The sequence below is a fragment of the Electrona antarctica genome (genome assembly GCF_951216825.1).
Source record: "Electrona antarctica genome assembly, chromosome: 2".
Taxonomy (NCBI): domain Eukaryota; kingdom Metazoa; phylum Chordata; class Actinopteri; order Myctophiformes; family Myctophidae; genus Electrona; species Electrona antarctica.
In genome coordinates this window covers 13,519,458-13,539,285 of record NC_136807.1, presented here as the reverse complement: position 1 = coordinate 13,539,285, position 19,828 = coordinate 13,519,458, and the positions used below count along the sequence as shown (strand labels likewise).

Here is a 19,828-nt window from a genome sequence, read left to right as displayed (position 1 = left end):
CTCCTGCTTCACACTGTGACACTTATAACCACGCCCCCGGGCAAGTTAAGTTTACTGAGGTTAAGGTTAGGGTTAGGTTTAGGCTGTCAATCACAGCGATTGGCCAATCACAGCGCGTCCTTGCACAACCCGTGTATAGGCTTTGGTATAATAATAATAATAATAATAATAATAATAATAAAACTTTATTTGTATAGCACCTTTCATGACATGAAATGCAGGTATGACGCAGAGGAGACACCCCCTCCCCCCCAGGCCTCGGTGAGGCTGTATGTAATAGGGGTTCGAATTAAAATCGCAACTCTGTTATGAACGATTTAAAATCGATTCATAATTTCCAAAAATCGTTTTCTTTTTTCTTTTCTTTTTTACTTTTTTTTATTATTTATTTTTCTGGTTACAGTTACAGGAGTTTTCACTACATGGTGTCTGTGATATGAAATGTAAGCTTACCCTAATCACAGTAAACGTCATGTCTTCAGTCATTTTCAAGTTACTGTAGTCACTTCAGTTCAAGACTGGAGTAGATTGTGATGAAATCCTATGTATTGAATCGATTTTGAATCGAATCGTGACCCCAAGAATCGGAATCGAATCGTGGGACACCCAAAGATTCACATCCCTAGTATATAATGTCTCTCTCTCTCTCTCTCTCTCTCTCTCTCTCTCTCTCTCTCTCTCTCTCTCTCTCTCTCTCTCTCTCCAGATGGTAAGGTCTATGCGTTCGGGGGTATGGGAGCAGACACCACCCCCCAGGCCTTGGTGAGGGTGTACGAGGCAGAGAAGGACCAGTGGCTGCCCCTCGCCTCCATGCCCACGCCCAGATACGGAGCCACGGCCTTCCTCAGGGGAAACAGGATCTACGTGATGGGTGCGTTTTCTGTCCCTATGTATACTAAATCTACGTGATGGGTGCGTTTTCTGTCCCTATGTATACTAAATCTACGTGATGGGTGCGTTTTCTGTCCCTATGTATACAAAATCTACGTGATGGGTGCGTTTTCTGTCCCTCTTTATACAAAATCTACGTGATGGGTGAGTTTTCTGTCCCTCTTTATACAAAATCTACGTGATGGGTGCGTTTTCTGTCCCTCTTTATACAAAATCTATGTGATGGGTGCGTTTTCTGTCCCTCTTTATACAAAATCTACGTGATGGGTGCGTTTTCTGTCCCTCTTTATACAAAATCTACGTGATGGGTGAGTTTTCTGTCCCTCTTTATACAAAATCTCGTTATGGGTGCGTTTTCTGCCTCTATGTATACAAAATCTACGCGATGGGTGCGTTTTCTGTCCCTATTTATACAAAATATACGTGATGGGAGCGTTTTCTGTCCCTATGTATACAAAATCTACGTGATGGGTGCGTTTTCTGTCCCTCTTTATACAAAATCTACGTGATGGGTGAGTTTTCTGTCCCTCTTTATACAAAATCTACGTGATGGGTGCGTTTTCTGTCCCTCTTTATACAAAATCTATGTGATGGGTGCGTTTTCTGTCCCTCTTTATACAAAATCTACGTGATGGGTGCGTTTTCTGTCCCTCTTTATACAAAATCTACGTGATGGGTGAGTTTTCTGTCCCTCTTTATACAAAATCTACGTGATGGGTGCGTTTTCTGTCCCTCTTCATACAAAATCTATGTGATGGGTGCGTTTTCTGTCCCTCTTTATACAAAATCTACGTGATGGGTGCGTTTTCTGTCCCTCTTTATACAAAATCTACGTGATGGGTGAGTTTTCTGTCCCTCTTTATACAAAATCTCGTTATGGGTGCGTTTTCTGTCTCTATGTATACAAAATCTACGTGATGGGTGCGTTTTCTGTCCCTATTTATACAAAATATACGTGATGGGAGCGTTTTCTGTCCCTATGTATACAAAATATACGTGATGGGAGCGTTTTCTGTCCCTATGTATACAAAATATACGTGATGGGTGCGTTTTCTGTCTGTATTTACACAAAATCTACGTGATGGGTGCGTTTTCTGTCCCTATATATACAGAATATACGTGATGGGTGCGTTTTCTGTCTGTATTTATACACCACCACATCTGTATGGTGAATGTTTCTCCAGGGCCGAGTTGTCTTCAGTCGTGGGAAAAAGTTCTCACATGTTTTACCTAGTAATCAATCAATCAATCAAGTATCAATACTGCAATGTAGAACTACTCTGTTACAAGTAAACATCCGGAATTCAAAATGTAGTACAAAAGTATTGGCATCAACAGTGCCAAAAGTACACATTTTGCAGAATGTCCCATTTCAAGGTTTCAAATGTATACAAATATTTTGAAAATAGCAGATCTACACAAGCTCACAATGCGAAGCGTCGCATTGTGAGCTTGTCGATCCGCTATTTTCAAATGGCCGAAAATACATATGGGTTAGTGTATGTTTTGAAATTATTGATCAAACTCTGAAAAGTAACTAGTAAGCTAACTAACGTTTTCAAATAAATGTAGTGGAGCAAAAGTGCAATATTTGCCTCTGAGACGTAGTGGAGTAGAAGTCAAAGTATTGCAAATTGAAAATACTGAAGTAAAGTTGCACTGAATGCTTTGCCTGCATGTTATGTTTGACTGACAGTGTTATTGACTTGGAGCGCAGTTGGTTCAGTGTTGAAGAAGAAAATGTCCTTGATGTTCTACTGTTGTCATGTTGCAGCTAGCTCGCTACATTTCTCTGGGGTTGTAGCAGCAGCTTCATTGTAGTGAAGCTTCACTTATAACGTGTAGAGTAACATGACAAAAACTCTAAAAAAACTCAAAAACTCAGGGTACAAGTGTTGTACCCTGCTCTTTTTTTCTTCTTTCTAGTTATTTGTTCGGCCCAAAAAAATGTGTTTATTGTCATGATTTGTCAACTCGGCTTTATGGCACGCACGCACGCACGCACGCACGCACGCACGCACACACACACACACACACACACACACACACACACACACACACGGATATGGACACACACGGACACGGACACACGGGCGGAGTGCAAAAGATACTCTCCCCACGCCTTTGGCTTTGACCTGGTGAAGACAATGAATGACGTTGACAGTCTCTATCTCTCTCTCTCTCTCTCTCTCTCTCTCTCTCTCTCTCTCTCTCTCTCTCTCTCTCCTGCCTCCACTGTGATTTCTCCCACTCACTCTGACCTCACGTCTAGCTACGGCTCTGCCTGTCTCCTCTCCCTCCTGGATGCCCACACAGGCTGACCCTTTCTCCTCTTCCACTCCTGCACACAGTCCTTCTCCATCTCCCCTCCCAGTTGACTCCTTCTTCTCTGCAAAGCTTCCCCTTTCTTTTTCTTCAGTTCTATATACATTCTCTCTGCATCTCTCTTTGTTTCAACTAGGGGTGCAACAGTTAATCGAACAAATATAGGTTATATAAATATGTTTTTATACATTTTAAATCATATGCCAAACTATTGCCTTGTTACCATGGAAACTTAAACCGTGCCAGCACTCCCAAATCCTCCTGGTGCTTTTAATTGCAGAAAATAATCCATGGGCAGACACGAGCACGTCTAGGCGTCAAGCCTTCACGCTGTGTTTTTGTCCATGTCTTGTTTTAGATTTATTACAAGTGTCAGAAGGACTAGCAGGGAGTGCTGGAAACTCTTTGTCTTTTACATTGAGTTTTGTTCAGCCGTGCACCTGGAGCACGTGCAGAGTTTATGGGGGGGGGGGGGGGGGGGGGGGGGATTGGGGGGCATTCGGGGATGGCCGGTGCACCTGGTTCCCTGGGCCTGTTCGGAAATCGCGCTAATTACTTGATTCATGCACCTGGATAGCAAAACTGGTTTGATCCCAGCAGTTCTGTGGAGTATTTAGTCCAAGCCTTTGTAGTGACAAAAACTAAATCCTGTTGTTTTTCTTTTCTTTCCTTTTTTCTCCCTCTTGTGTGTCTCAGGTGTAGTGGTGGAAAGTAACTGAGTACGTAATTTACTTAAGTACTGTACTTAAGCACAATTTTTAGGTATTTGTACTTTACTGGAGTATTTCCAATATCCAATACTTTTACTTCTACTCCACTACATCTCAGATCCAAATATTGTACTTTAATCCACTACATTTATTTGACAGCTTTAGTCACTAGTTACTTTGGAGATTTGGATTATTATTACAAAACATACATTATGACCACTTCAGCCCTATATTTTGGCAATTTGAAAATTGCCGATCTACAAGCTCACAATGCGTCGCAAAGCAGCGCACTGTGAGCTTGTAGATCTGCTATTTTCAAAAGATTTGTATACATACATTTGAAAGCTTAAAATGTGACATTCTGCATAGTGAGTACTTTCTACGTTTGCTATTTTAAGTACATTTTGATGCCAATACTTTTGCACTTTTACCCAAGTACATTTTTAATTCCGGACTTTTACTTGTAACGGAGTAATTTTACACTGTAGTATTGATACTTTTACTCAAGTACAAAATGTAAGTACTTTTTCCACCACTGATTTAGTTCAAGCCTTTGCAGTGCCAAAAACAAAATCAGAAACTACCTCCCCCTGGCCAGCCTGATGGAGCGGAAAGAAACTGGTCTCTATACTACCTCCCCCTGGCCAGCCTGATGGAGGGGAAAGGAACTGGTCTCTATACTGCCTCCCCCTGGCCAGCCTGATGGAGCGGAAAGGAACTGGTCTCTATACTACCTCCCCCTGGCCAGCCTGATGGAGCGGAAAGGAACTGGTCTCTATACTACCTCCCCCTGGCCAGCCTGATGGAGGGGAAAGGAACTGGTCTCTATACTGCCTCCCCCTGGCCAGCCTGATGGAGGGGAAAGGAACTGGTCTCTATACTACCTCCCCCTGGCCAGCCTGATGGAGGGGAAAGGAACTGGTCTCTATACTGCCTCCCCCTGGCCAGCCTGATGGAGGGGAAAGGAACTGGTCTCTATACTACCTCCCCCTGGCCAGCCTGCAGGAGGGGAAAGGAACTGGTCTCTATACTACCTCCCCTGGCCAGCCTGATGGAGGGGAAAGGAACTGGTCTCTATACTACCTCCCCCTGGCCAGCCTGATGGAGGGGAAAGGAACTGGTCTCTATACTACCTCCCCCTGGCCAGCCTGATGGAGGGGAAAGGAACTGGTCTCTATACTGCCTCCCCCTGGCCAGCCTGATGGAGGGGAAAGGAACTGGTCTCTATACTGCCTCCCCCTGGCCAGCCTGATGGAGGGGAAAGGAACTGGTCTCTATACTGCCTCCCCCTGGCCAGCCTGATGGAGCGGAAAGGAACTGGTCTCTATACTACCTCCCCCTGGCCAGCCTGATGGAGGGGAAAGGAACTGGTCTCTATACTGCCTCCCCCCTGGCCAGCCTGATGGAGGGGAAAGGAACTGGTCTCTATACTACCTCCCCCTGGCCAGCCTGATGGAGGGGAAAGGAACTGGTCTCTATACTGCCTCCCCCTGGCCAGCCTGATGGAGGGGAAAGGAACTGGTCTCTATACTACCTCCCCCTGGCCAGCCTGATGGAGCGGAAAGGAACTGGTCTCTATACTACCTCCCCCTGGCCAGCCTGATGGAGCGGAAAGGAACTGGTCTCTATACTACCTCCCCCTGGCCAGCCTGATGGAGGGGAAAGGAACTGGTCTCTATACTACCTCCCCCTGGCCAGCCTGATGGAGGGGAAAGGAACTGGTCTCTATACTGCCTCCCCCTGGCCAGCCTGATGGAGCGGAAAGGAACTGGTCTCTATACTACCTCCCCTGGCCAGCCTGATGGAGGGGAAAGGAACTGGTCTCTATACTGCCTCCCCCTGGCCAGCCTGATGGAGGGGAAAGGAGCTGGTCTCTATACTACCTCCCCTGGCCAGCCTGATGGAGGGGAAAGGAACTGGTCTCTATACTGCCTCCCCCTGGCCAGCCTGATGGAGGGCAAAGATACTGGTCTCTATACTACCTCCCCCCTGGCCAGCCTGATGGAGGGGAAAGGAACTGGTCTCTATACTACCTCCCCTGGCCAGCCTGATGGAGGGGAAAGGAACTGGTCTCTATACTACCTCCCCCCTGGCCAGCCTGATGGAGGGGAAAGGAACTGGTCTCTATACTGCCTCCCCCTGGCCAGCCTGATGGAGGGGAAAGATACTGGTCTCTATACTGCCTCCCCCTGGCCAGCCTGATGGAGGGGAAAGGAACTGGTCTCTATACTGCCTCCCCCCTGGTCAGCCTGATTTAGCGGAAAGGAACTGGTCTCTATACTACCTCCCCTGGCCAGCCTGATGGAGGGGAAAGGAACTGGTCTCTATACTGCCTCCCCCCTGGCCAGCCTGATGGAGCGGAAAGGAACACTACCTCCACTGGTCTCTATACTACCTCCCCTGGCCAGCCTGATGGAGGGGAAAGGAACTGGTCTCTATACTACCTCCCCCTGGCCAGCCTGATGGAGGGGAAAGGAACTGGTCTCTATACTACCTCCCCTGGCCAGCCTGATGGAGGGGAAAGGAACTGGTCTCTATACTACCTCCCCCTGGCCAGCCTGATGGAGGGGAAAGGAACTGGTCTCTATACTGCCTCCCCCTGGCCAGCCTGATGGAGGGGAAAGGAACTGGTCTCTATACTCTCTCCCCCTGGCCAGCCTGATGGAGGGGAAAGGAACTGGTCTCTATACTGCCTCCCCCTGGCCAGCCTGATGGAGCGGAAAGGAACTGGTCTCTATACTACCTCCCCCTGGCCAGCCTGATGGAGGGGAAAGGAACTGGTCTCTATACTACCTCCCCCTGGCCAGCCTGATGGAGGGGAAAGGAACTGGTCTCTATACTGCCTCCCCCTGGCCAGCCTGATGGAGCGGAAAGGAACTGGTCTCTATACTACCTCCCCTGGCCAGCCTGATGGAGGGGAAAGGAACTGGTCTCTATACTGCCTCCCCCTGGCCAGCCTGATGGAGGGGAAAGGAGCTGGTCTCTATACTACCTCCCCTGGCCAGCCTGATGGAGGGGAAAGGAACTGGTCTCTATACTGCCTCCCCCTGGCCAGCCTGATGGAGGGCAAAGATACTGGTCTCTATACTACCTCCCCCCTGGCCAGCCTAATGGAGGGGAAAGGAACTGGTCTCTATACTACCTCCCCTGGCCAGCCTGATGGAGGGGAAAGGAACTGGTCTCTATACTACCTCCCCCCTGGCCAGCCTGATGGAGGGGAAAGGAACTGGTCTCTATACTGCCTCCCCCTGGCCAGCCTGATGGAGGGGAAAGGAACTGGTCTCTATACTGCCTCCCCCTGGCCAGCCTGATGGAGGGGAAAGGAACTGGTCTCTATACTGCCCCCCCTGGCCAGCCTGATGGAGGGGAAAGGAACTGGTCTCTATACTGCCTCCCCCTGGCCAGCCGGGGCGCCTGATGGAGGGGAAAGGAACTGGTCTCTAAACTACCTCCCCCTGGCCAGCCTGATGGAGGGGAAAGGTCGGCATAACGTGTTCCTTCCACGTGCTACGTCTGGCCAGGGAAATTCCCCTCGGTCAGGTGAAAAAAAGCAGCTTGGACTCCTCATGCATAGAAGGAAGCATGAGATCAGTCCGCTGCCCCCCCAGGTTGGCAGAGGAAGTGTGGTGCCCAGGATTACATTAGATAATTGACACTGGGTGAAAAAATGGGTTGCTAAAACCCATTTTCTAAAACTAAGACGAAAAATGTTCGTCGACTACCTTTTTTCACTGACGAAAACTAATTGGAAACTAAATGAAAACTCAGCTATGATGACTAAAACTAAGACTAAATCGTCAACAGATAAAAACTAGACTAAAATGTTAGGAATGGACTAGTGGACAAGAGATCCAGTATAAGTCATTTTACACTTGGTTGCATGCTGAAAATAGATCTACAAGCACACAACGTGTCACAGCGCGACGCATTGTGAGCTATTTTCAGCAAGTGTAAAAATCAGTTATTACGACGGCATCAAGGCCTGCCAAAATACATTTTAGTCGACTAAATTAACTGTAGATTTAGTCGACTAAAATCTTATGACATTCCAGGTGACTAAAATGTGACTAAAACTAAATGAAAACTATTCAAGAGACTATGACTAAAACTAAAATCAAAACGTGCTGCCAAAAACAACACTGGTGGGAAGAAAAAAATAATCTAAAAACATTTTTTTTGCATCGTTCCACTGAATTCCTCCACTGGCTGAATTCCTCCACTCTGCGTGTCTCTGCTCTCAGGTGGCCGTCAGGGCAAGATGCCGGTGACGGCGCTGGAGGCCTTGGACCTGGAGGTTGGGAGCTGGACGCGCTACGCCTGCATCCCCAGCCGGAGGGCCTTCTCCTGCTGCACGGCCACGGAGCACAGCTTCTTCAGCCTGGGGGGTCTGCAGCAGCCGGGACCCCACAACTTCTACTCCAGACCCCACTTTGTGAGCACCGTGGAGGAGTACGACCTGGACCAGGGTAAGAGAGGGCTTCTTCTCTGTTCTTTGACAAATTGTGTGTGTGTGCGTGTGCGCGTGCCTGTGCGTGTGTGTCCGTGTGTGTCCGTGTGTGTGTGGCCTTCGACGTGGGATTCACTGCAAGATGGAGCAATGTGTGTTTTATTGGATTTAAGTACTCTGATTTTGGATTTAAGCAAAAGTACCATAGCTTATATATCGTCGCTGTCGGGAGGAAACCACCTAACTTCATTTTTGATGTCAACACAGCCAGCCAATCAGCCAGTCAGCCAGCCAGCCAGTCAGCCAGTCAGTCAGCCAGCCAGCCAGCCAGCCAGTCAGTCAGCCAGCCAGCCAGCCAGCCAGCCAGCCAGCCAGCCAGCCAGCCAGTCAGTCAGTCAGCCAGCCAGCCAGTCAGTCAGTCAGCCAGCCAGCCAGTCAGCCAGCCAGTCAGCCAGCCAGCCAGCCAGCCAGCCAGCCAGCCAGCCAGTCAGCCAGCCAGCCAGCCAGTCAGTCAGCCAGCCAGTCAGTCAGCCAGCCAGTCAGTCAGCCAGCCAGCCAGCCAGCCAGCCAGCCAGTCAGTCAGCCAGCCAGTCAGTCAGTCAGCCAGTCAGTCAGCCAGCCAGCCAGCCAGTCAGCCAGTCAGCCAGTCAGCCAGCCAGCCAGCCAGTCAGCCAGCCAGCCAGCCATGATTTTGTCAAATAAGGAGCGACTAGTTAAATATGCATGATGGTGATTAGCATAAAGCGCACGCATGCACGCACACACACACACGTGCGTGCGTGCGTGCGTGCGTGCGTGCGTGCGTGCGTGCGTGCGTGCGTGCGTGCGTGCGTGCGTGCAATTTAGAACTACTTCGTTACAAGTAAAAGTACGGAATTGAAAATGTAAGTACAAAAGTATCGGCATCAAAATGTACTTAAAGTACCAAAAGTAAAAGTACTCATTGTGCAGAATGTCCCATTTCACAAGTTCAAATTGTGTACAAAATCTATTGAAAATAGCCGATCTACAAGCTTGTAGATCGGCTATTTTCAAATAATTGTAGTGAAGTAAAAGTACAAATTTTGTCTCTGAGATATAGTGGAGTAGCAGTAAAAGTACTGGAAATTGGAAATACTCAAGTAAAGTACAAATACCTCAAAATTGTACTTAAGTACGGTACGTAAGTAAAAGTACTTAGTTACTTTCCACCACTTGCCCGCTTAGGGGATGAGCCCCTTGTGTGTGTGTGTGTGTGTGTGTGTGTGTGTGTGTGTGTGTGTGTGTGTGTGTGTGTGTGTGTGTGTGTGTGTGTGTGTGTGTGTGTGACTGTGTGACTGTGTGACTGTGTGTGTGTGTGTGTGTGTGCAGTATTGTGCAGATGCGCATGCATGCTTTCAGTGTAGATTTAGAGAAATCTATCCTGCACTAATAACTACAGTATACAGCCTTTCATGCCTCCCCTGCCTGTCAGCTTGTGATACAATTCATGCTATTTACTCCCGTGGCTCTCTCTCTCTCTCTGTAAAAGAAGGCTTTCCCTAAGGCTTGAATTTGCTTGCAGGCTTCTGGATGATATCGGCTTATTAGCGAACTAGCAGGCCTTATTCTCAAGAATTTAACCACTTCTTATACCCTAGGGGCCTATACTTATTCTCAAGAATTTAACCACTTCTTATACCCTAGGGGCCTATACTTATTCCTTGACTGGGGTCTCCCAGGGGTCTGTACTTGGTCCCCTCCTTTTTTCTCCTCCCCCCATTGATATATATATATATATATATATATACTGTATATATATATATTTTTTTGGTTATCTCGTGTTCTCGAATTAGTAACTTGTGGGCTCGAAATACGATTTCGAGGAAAGTTAGTATACTGTAACTCGTGGCCTCAAATGACTCATTCGTTATCTTTTGTGATCTCGAATTATTCCCTCAATTTATGAAGTTGAGGGAACGACATAAATATCTCGTTCCCTCAACTTAATGTTGAGATCACGAGATAACGATTAGAAAAATAATATATATCTATCTCTCTCAATGGCCACTCTGGGGCTCCGTATAGCTATTTTTGCAAAAAAAAATGCACCTATGTTATGACATGGCACACATAGGATGCTATAGAGTTCATGGGGTTGAAGCTGCTAAAGCATTTAATGAAATGCATATGGATTATCTTTATGCATGTGACAGTGACACATCTGATGGCGCAACGTGCATGCATAATGTATTGTACAGTATGTGTGGGCTGATACCAGCATTACTCTGTGTGTCTGTGTGAGAGAATATTTATAATTTTGCTACATCCAGGTTTGAGTGTCACATACAGTTCAACTCAATTCAATTGAGTCAAAGGAGCTTTATTGGCATGAGAAAGTGACAAAATATAATACAAACTGTTGAAACTGGGGAAAGTATATACTACATGTTATACAGGGTATAAAGCTTTTTCGAAAACAAATGGCAGCATTATTGTTTTGCAGTCACGTTATTAGGGTGGTTGTATTCGGGTGGTTGTATTCCATTGGCTAACCTTCTATTGTCGCAACAGTTCACAACTTGTCTTGCTGCTCTGTTTGCACATTGTTGTATTGCTCCCAATAGATATGGGAGGTTTGTTTGTCATTGGTCATAGTTTCAAACTCACTTTGTGTGTGTTTGTGTGCAATCTGTGGGAATGTCATTGCATGTCTTTCCAATGTGTTAGGGTTTCATTTTAACGTGCAGGCTAAGTCATTTCCCATGCCTGCCTGCATGCATGCTTTCTTGCCTTTTGTACCGTGTTTTTTCATTTTCATCTCCCGTTCCTGCTTCTCTCATTTCCATTCCTGTCGCTCTGCACGCGCGGGTCGACCCGACGGGGTTAAACGGGGAGCCCTGCGGCGGCACTTTGATTGGCGGGGAGAGCGGGAGGGGAGCCGAGGCGATGGCGGGTGATTGGAGGGGAGCCGAGGCGATGGCGGGTGATTGGAGGGGAGCCGAGGCGATGGCGGGTGATTGGAGGGGAGCCGAGGCGATGGCGGGTGATTGGAGGGGAGCCGAGGCGATGGCGGGTGATTGGAGGGGAGCCGAGGCGATGGCGGGTGATTGGAGGGGAGCCGAGGCGATGGCGGGTGATTGGAGGGGAGCCGAGGCGATGGCGGGTGATTGGAGGCAGTGTTGTTTTTGGCAGCAAATTTCTATTTTAGTTTTAGTCATAGGGCTCCATTTTCGTCACCGCTAAACCCCTTATCCCTAAACTTTGCCTTTTTTTATTTTATTTTTTATTTTGCAAAACATTTTTGAATAGTTCAAATGGCCAGTCTACAAGCTCACAATGTGTCAATGTAGAGGCTAGCTGAACTATTCAAAAATGTTTTTCAAAATAGTAAAAAAAAAAAAGGCAAATAAGTTTAGGGATAAGGGGTTTAGCGGTGACGACAATGGAGCCCATAGTCTCTTGAATAGTTTTAATTTAGGTTTAGTCACCTTTTAGTCACCCGGAATGTTTTAGTGTTAGTCTAGCTTTAGTCGACTAAATCTACGGTTGATTTAGTCGACTAAAATGTATTTGGGCGGGCCTTGATGCCGTCGTAATGGCTGATTTTACACTTGCTGAAAATAGCCGATCTACAAGCTCACAATGCGTCGCAGCGCGGCGCCGAGGGCGATGGCGGGTGATTGGAGGGGAGCCGAGGCGATGTCGGGTGATCGATGGCGGGTGATTGGAGGGGAGCCGAGGCGATGTCGGGTGATCGATGGCGGGTGATTGGAGGGGAGCCGAGGATGATGGCGGGTGATTGGAGGGGAGCCGAGGCGATGGCGGTTGTGCCACAGAGCTATAGCCTATAGCCGTGGAAAACAATGGACGCAGCTGCACTTCTATTCATATTCAAAACCCCACCACATACACACACCGCCAGCACCACCTCTCACCTCCGTGAAATCAGGCCTGTGTGTGAAGTGGAGATTGCCGACCGAACGAACAGGAGAGTGGAGAATGAGAGAGGGTGATGTGACAGAGAGAGAACGAACAGGAGAGTGGAGAATGAGAGAGGGTGATGTGACACAGAGAGAGAAACGAACAGGAGAGTGGAGAATGAGAGAGGGTGATGTGACACAGAGAGAGAATGAGAGAGGGTGATGTGACACAGAGAGAGAAACGAACAGGAGAGTGGAGAATGAGAGAGGGTGATGTGGCACAGAGAGAGAAACGGACAGGAGAGTGGAGAATGAGAGAGGGTGATGTGACACAGAGAGAGAATGAGAGAGGGTGATGTGACACAGAGAGAGAATGAGAGAGGGTGATGTGACACAGAGAGAGAATGAGAGAGGGTGATGTGACACAGAGAGAGAATGAGAGAGGGTGATGTGACACAGAGAGAGAATGAGAGAGGGTGATGTGACACAGAGAGAGACACGTGGCCGTGGCCGCAAGCTTTCCCCTTCCTTTCTTCTCTCTGCTGTGGAATATTGTGTGACAGAACGGGTGTGAGAGAGAGATACCGTACGCGCTGCATAATTAATTACGATGCCTTATTGAGAATATAACCCTGCAGGCCATGGCTTGTTTCTGAGCAATTTGTAACCTGTTCATTTTTAAAGTGGCCAAAAAAGTTTTAATGATCATCATTTGCATGTTAAATGTTCACGCCTAAAACATTCTAAGCTGCCTGAAAGACTAATGCGTGCCAGATTAATGGATGCTCCGGCGTGCTGCGTGCGTGTGTGTGTGCGCACGTGTGTGCGTGCGTGTGTGCGTCTAACGCAGGTGTGCATGAGACTGAGAGAGATCAGATGAGGTGAGGCATTGAAAGTGCAAGTGGTTCATGGAACGTGAAAGATTGTCCATATATTTCCATACTAATGCTATTAGGCAAACTCATTTAGATCATCATTTGGTCTACACACTAGACATGGGTAGTAGTTCATTCCAAGACAGGGGTAGTTCATTCCATAAGTTAGGGGACCTTATGGAATAAACTACCCCTTTCCCTAAGGAGGGCAGAATCTGTCGACAACTTCAACAAGCTGCTAAAAACCCATTTGTTTTGGAAGCGCTTTGGTTTGTAATACTGTCTATATCTATGTACTGTACTGCACGTTTATATATTTTATTACTACTCTACTGTATTGCATTGTGTTGTCGATGTATTGTTGGTCTACAGTATGTGATGCTCTTGTTTTATTTCATTTTATTTATTGTACAGCACCTTGTGACATTTGTTTTGAAAGGCGCTCTATAAATAAAGTTTATCTCACCTCACCTCACCTCACCTCACCTCACCTCACCTCACCTCACCTCACCTCACCTCACCTCACCTCACCTCACCTCACCTCACCTCACCTCACCTCACCTCACCTCACCCCACCCCACCCCACCCCACCTCACCTCACCTCACCTCAAGCCCTGTGAAAATGAGATATAGTGTGTATATCACGGATTTTTCTATTGGCATTAAAATGATGAATTAAAAATATGAATAGTGCAGGTATAAGGCACTGTTAATTAGGGTGGCCATAAGGGGGTTAATGGGTTATATTTTGATGGAGAAGAATACGTTTTTGGGGGGGAATATTTTAAAAGCATTTTAACTATTAATGACATAACCAATATACTGTAGGCCAGGGTATAAAATTGTAATTACATTTTAGGAGCATAAGGAGTAAACGGGCAATTATGGGCACTGTATTTTGCCCGTAAACCTCAAGTTTAGCGGGCATATACAGTAATATACGGTAATATACAGGTGTGATGGTACAGTTTACCGGAGTTTGTTGGAAAGTTTAACGGGAGTTTCCTGTAATATACACATCCGTATTCCATGCTTTTTGCGCAGTGCAAGACACATAATAATAAACACATAATAATAGTAATACTAAACTTTTAACCATTCATCTAACTATTGCATTTATCCGCTGAGCATAGAAAAGCATTTCTCAAGAAACAACATCCAAACCTACACTTAAGTTCAATGTTGAAACTTAAAAAGGATTCCTGTTTTTCATTCCATCAACCTCTGATTATTTACATACATTAGCAAATCTCAGCATATGTATCTTTTCAGGAGTGTAGAGAATATAGCATTGTGAAATGTAAATGGTGCATTTATATAGCACCTTTATCCAAGGCGCTTTACATATATTGTGCATTACATTCACCCATTCACACACCGATGGTTCAATGTTCAAGGTTCAAGGTTTCTTTATTTTGTCTCCCAAGGGAGAAATTTGTCTTGGACCCCAAGGACCCGCCCTGCAGCATACAATACAATACAATACAATACAATACAATACAATACAATACAATACAATACAATACAATACAATACAATACAATACAAAACAATACAAGACAAGACAAGACAACAGTCACTGTGTGCCTACAGTGACCCGTACAACATTAAAAAACCACACACCAACATACCTAGTGCAAAAGAGGAAGAACATCACCTCATAACCTTCGACCCCTACCCTGCCTGCCCTCTGCAAGGACTCGGTTAAGGAGTGTGATTGAGAGAGGGACAAAGGAATGCTTGTACCTATTATATTTGCACGCATGGACCTCGTACCTCCTACCTGATGGCATTAGCCGATACTCAGGGTATAGTACATGGGAGGGGTCAGTTTTCTTAACCTGTCCAATGGTGGCCTGCTCAAAGATGACCTGGGGGGTGATCGGAGGTGTAGACATACCCATGATATTCCCTGCCATTTTGGCTAATCTAAGGATCTCAGATTTGTATTTTACAGTTAGGTTTCCAAACCAACTGGTGATACCATACCTTAGAATTGACTCTATACTAGCTCTATAGAAGATCAGCATTATGTTTCTACTTACACCAAAAAGTCTGAGCCTACGGGGAAAATGAAGGTGTTGGTGTACTTTTGCACACATACTTGTCACATGGGAGTGCCAGCTTATATCACAATCCATGTGCACTCCTAGATATTTATAGGAGGTGACCTGTTTGATGTCATGAAACCATGCAAGGCACCAACCAGCACATCAGGTGCAATTAGGGGTTCAGAGTCTTGCTCAAGGACAATTCGACACTAACTCTGGGGGAGCCCGGATTCGAACTGGCAACCTTTCGGTTACCATCCAGCCACTCGACCCCTGAGCCACCGCCGCCTAATGTGTTTTGGATCAATCGGTAATGGATGAGGCACTAGGAGTCGAGACAAGGATTCTAGGCGGTGATGGATGAGGCACTAGGAGAGGAGACAAGGATTCTAGGTGGTGATGGTTGTGCTTTCATTAACATGATGTCATCTTGGGGAGAAGTACGTTAGAACACTGGTTCCCAGACAGTGGGTCGTTTGTGGGTTGCGGACACATTTTTATAGGTCCCTTTTAATTTTGGTTTCCTACATCCATCCATCCATCCATCCATCCATCCATCTTCAACCGCTTATCCATAGTTGGGTCCCGGGGGCAACAGCTCCACCAGAGTGACTTCCCTCTCCAGAGGGGTATCCCGAGACGTTCCAAGGCCAGTGAGTGGATGTGTTTCCTCCAACTGCGCCTTGGTCTGTCTCTGCCTCGGGGTCTCCTCCCAGTGGGACGTGCCTCGAGGACCTCCCTAGGGAGACGAGGCATCCTAACCAGATGCCCGAACCACCTAAGCTGGCTCCTTTCCAGGCGAAGAAGCAATGACTCTCAGAGTCTCTCTCGTGTGACTACATTTCTCACCCTATCTCTAAGGGAGATGCCAGCCACCCGTCGAAGAAAACTCATTTCGGCCGCTTGTATTCACAACCTTATTCTTTCGGTCATGACCCACACTTCATGACCATAGGCGAGAGTAGGAACGAAGATTGCTCGGTAGACGGAGAGCTTTGCCTTCTGGCTCAACTCTCTTTTCGTCACAACAGTGCGATACAGCGACTGCAATACCGCCCCTGCCGCTCCGATTCTCCGGCTGATGTGGAGAGTGTGTGTGTGCGTGTGCATGCATGCGTGCGCGCATTTTTTGGAGCATAGCGTAACTAAAGTACTCTACCTGCACAGCACGGTGTTCAAATGTGTCGACAGCTTTCAGCAAAGGATAAGAGTCTCTCTCTCTCTCTCTCTCTCTCTCCTGCCTCTCTCTCTCTCTACTGCCTCTCTCTCTCTCCTGCCAGTTTGAATCAACACCTACAGTAGCAGCCCTGAAGTGGCACAGGAGACATGCTGATGTAAATGTGTGTGTGTGTGTGTGTGTGTGTGTGTGTGTGTGTGTGTGTGTGTGTGTGTGTGTGTGTGTGTGTGTGTGTGTGTGTGTGTGTGTGCCGCGTGCGTGCGCATCATGTGCTTTATGCTAATCACCATCATGCATATTTAACTAGTCGCTCCACAGATGTACAGTATAGACAACTGTAATTATGTCAAGTATGTTTTGCTGCAGCACAAGTGTCTCCTACAGTAGCTGCTGGAAGAAGATTAAAATAATGGCTGCATGTACAGACATTTATGTATTATTGTTCAGCACTGTAGGTCTGTTGTCACCAGAACCCCACACATAGTCATCAGAGAGAGCTGGTAAGAGTGTGTGTGTGTGTGTGTGTGTGTGTGCGTGCGTGCGTGCGTGTAGTATAGTATCATGTAACTAAAGTACTCTACCGGCACGGATAGAATCCTTGTGTTCAAAATGTGTGGACAGCTTTCAGTCAAAGGATCAGAGGTTGGAGTGAGAGAGAAGAGAGAAGAAAAACAGACATTTTTACGGGACCGGATTAAGAGTTTTTGGTGCCCGCGGGGCTACGACCATGCAATCCTCCCCACCCCCCCGGGACAGCATTGGTCAGTGGGGGGGGGACCATGCAGGCTCGGTACCCCCCCCCCCCCCCCCCCACCCCACCAGAATTTTCAGTTCTTCTTCTCCTTCTTCTCCAATGAGTGGGCTGCTGAGTTTCACACACGACTGAACCCAAACGTATAATTGAGGGGGGGGGGGGGGGGGGGGGGGGGGGGGAAGAGAGAGAGAGAGAGAGAGAGAGAGAGAGAGAGAGAGAGAGAGAGAGAGAGGGGGGGAGAGGGGGAGAGGGGGAGAGGGAGAGGATTATGCCAGCATGAGATAGTGTGCAGAGATTGCTCTGAGGTCATAAATGTAATGCATTGAAATTAATGCCTGCCCTTATGTGATAATCATATTATGTGACAAGTGATCCGGTGTTCGCTCACTTTTTCCCCATTAGAGAGATAGAGAGGGGGGGGGGGGGGGGGGGAGAGAAAGGCGAGTTAGAGAATAGACACAGCAAATTTTGACAGCAAATTTTGATTTTAGTTGTAGTCACAGTCTCTTGAATAGTTTTCATTTAGTCTTCATTTTAGCCACCTGGAATGTTTTAGTCGACTAAATATTATAAGATTTTAGTCGACTATATCTACAGTTCATTTAGTCGACTAAAATGTATTTCGGTGAGTCTTGATGCCGTCGTAATGACTGATTTTACACTCTACAAGCTCACAACGTGTCGCAGCGTGATGCACTGTGAGCTTGTAGATCTGCTATTTGCAACCAAGTGTAAAATGTCTTATACTGGATCTCTTGTCCACTAGTCCCTTCCTAACATTTTAGTCTAGTTTTGATTTGTCGACGAAATTGTCAATATTTTTAGTCTTAGTTTTAGTCATCATAGCTTAGTTGTCATTTAGTTTCCATTTAGTTTTCGTCAGGGAAAAAAAGGTAGTCGACGAACTTTTCTTTTTGTCATATTATTAGTCGGCGAAATCAACACTGAATAGACAGATGTGTCGGATTGTGTCATCCTTTCACAGCTACCGTTCCTTGTCTCTGCGGGCATTCCATCCCACTCCTCCTCCTCCTCCTCCTCCTCCTCCTCCTCCTCCTCCTCGCTATGTCATTAGGGACTTTAAGCAACGACGGCTACGGCAGTCCGCTCCGGCTACCGGAAATGGATCAGTACTCGATTACTACATTAACCTGCTTGCCGTTGCAGCCCTTTCTACTACGGCAGAACCCTGTAGTGTCTACAACGCCATGTCATAACCATGTTTATTGAAATTATAGCTGTCATACATTTACACCGATTGCTCCATCACCTCTCTCTTCTGCTGTGTAATGTGTTGGCATGCTCTGAATGAAGAAATAACACTAATTCCATATGTCATATTAACCATGTTTATTAAAACAGTTTTAGAATAACACAGATTGCTCCAACACCTTCCTCTTTCCACTGCTGATCATGTCCAGCGCATGTAAGAATTAAGCAATATCGGCAAGTTAGCTGACGCGCGACGGGGTGTTAAAAAATAATAATAATGTGGTTATGTTTGACACATGCTGCATAGCCATAGACGCGTCACCATGGGAACCAAACAATGGATGGGAACCCGTCGCCGACGGCTGTTTGCTTAACGATTTTGACAGCTACGGCGACAGCGTCACAGCCTCATCACAACCTCATCTATCAGTCTCTATTTCTGATCATCATTGCATGGTCTAGGACTCATGCTGGATTTGTGCTAGGTCGTACGATGGTGGCGTATGCCAAAAATAGCATAAGTGGTCTTGTCTTTGGATTTTATCAAAATGTAACCAACCTGAAAATTACATTATCCGGTTTCAGTGGTCCAAGACAGAATGAACCACAACACATTTATGCAAGCCCTCTTTACTATTGTCCATCGTGAAATCATCTCAATCATGAACACAATGTACATACATTCATGATGTAGGCCTACTGTACGTGTTATACAGATGAACTACATTGGCTTGTGTTGACATGGACAATATTTATTCAACTGTTTACATGGAACCTGCATAAAGGGATTCCTCGTTCCTCATTAATTTACATGAACAAAGAGTACTTTAAAAGCAAACAATCTAACACACATTGACATGTTTACATTTTTATTCTGAATGCCCATGAAAACACATTAATCAATGCAGATACAGTAACTGCAACTCATGTCGCAGGCAGGCAGGCAGGCGGGCGGGCGGGCGGGCATGCAGGCAAGCAAGCAGGCAGGCAGGCAGGCAGGCAGGCAGACAGTCAATCAGTCAGTGTTGAAACTGACAGCTGCTTGGATAAAACTCTTAGAAGATCCTTGACATGTGAAAGAACCTTGCAGGTAGACGACAGGCATACAAATGTGCTGCACAAAAGCAGCTGTCCCTGGTTCTGACCGTCACCATGATGAGGAGCTATCCATGGTGCTGCTTTATCTCCATTATACATGTGGAGCTAGTTCTGGTCCATAGCCTTACTGCTATTGTGGCCCTGCATTAAGGCTATGGAACTGAATGGCTTCTTGAATAGGCAGAAGAAGGGCGCACACCAATATTGATGAGGTGCCAAAAGGCCTAAAGGCGATGAACAATGAATAAAGAAGAAAAAGGCTGCCACTCATAGCCACGATGCTGGAAGTTTATGAACAGAAACCAACATTTCGACCTGTAAGGTCTTCTTCAGGGAAAGACTGATTGGCCTCCTGCCTCCTGTAAGGTCTTCTTCAGGGAATGACTGATTGGCCTCCTGCCTCGCAT

At 46.7% G+C, this 19,828-nt stretch overlaps 1 protein-coding gene across 1 annotated transcript in view; it reads left to right on the top strand.

Moving 5' to 3' along the window:
• klhdc8b (kelch domain containing 8B) overlaps positions 1-19,828 on the top strand; it is a 167,641-nt gene that overhangs the window by 99,389 nt on the left and 48,424 nt on the right. The window contains exons 2-3 of the mRNA XM_079518110.1: positions 707-871; positions 8,168-8,392. Of these exons, the coding sequence (XP_079374236.1) occupies positions 707-871; positions 8,168-8,392 (390 nt within the window). The remainder of the gene's footprint in view (positions 1-706; positions 872-8,167; positions 8,393-19,828) is intronic.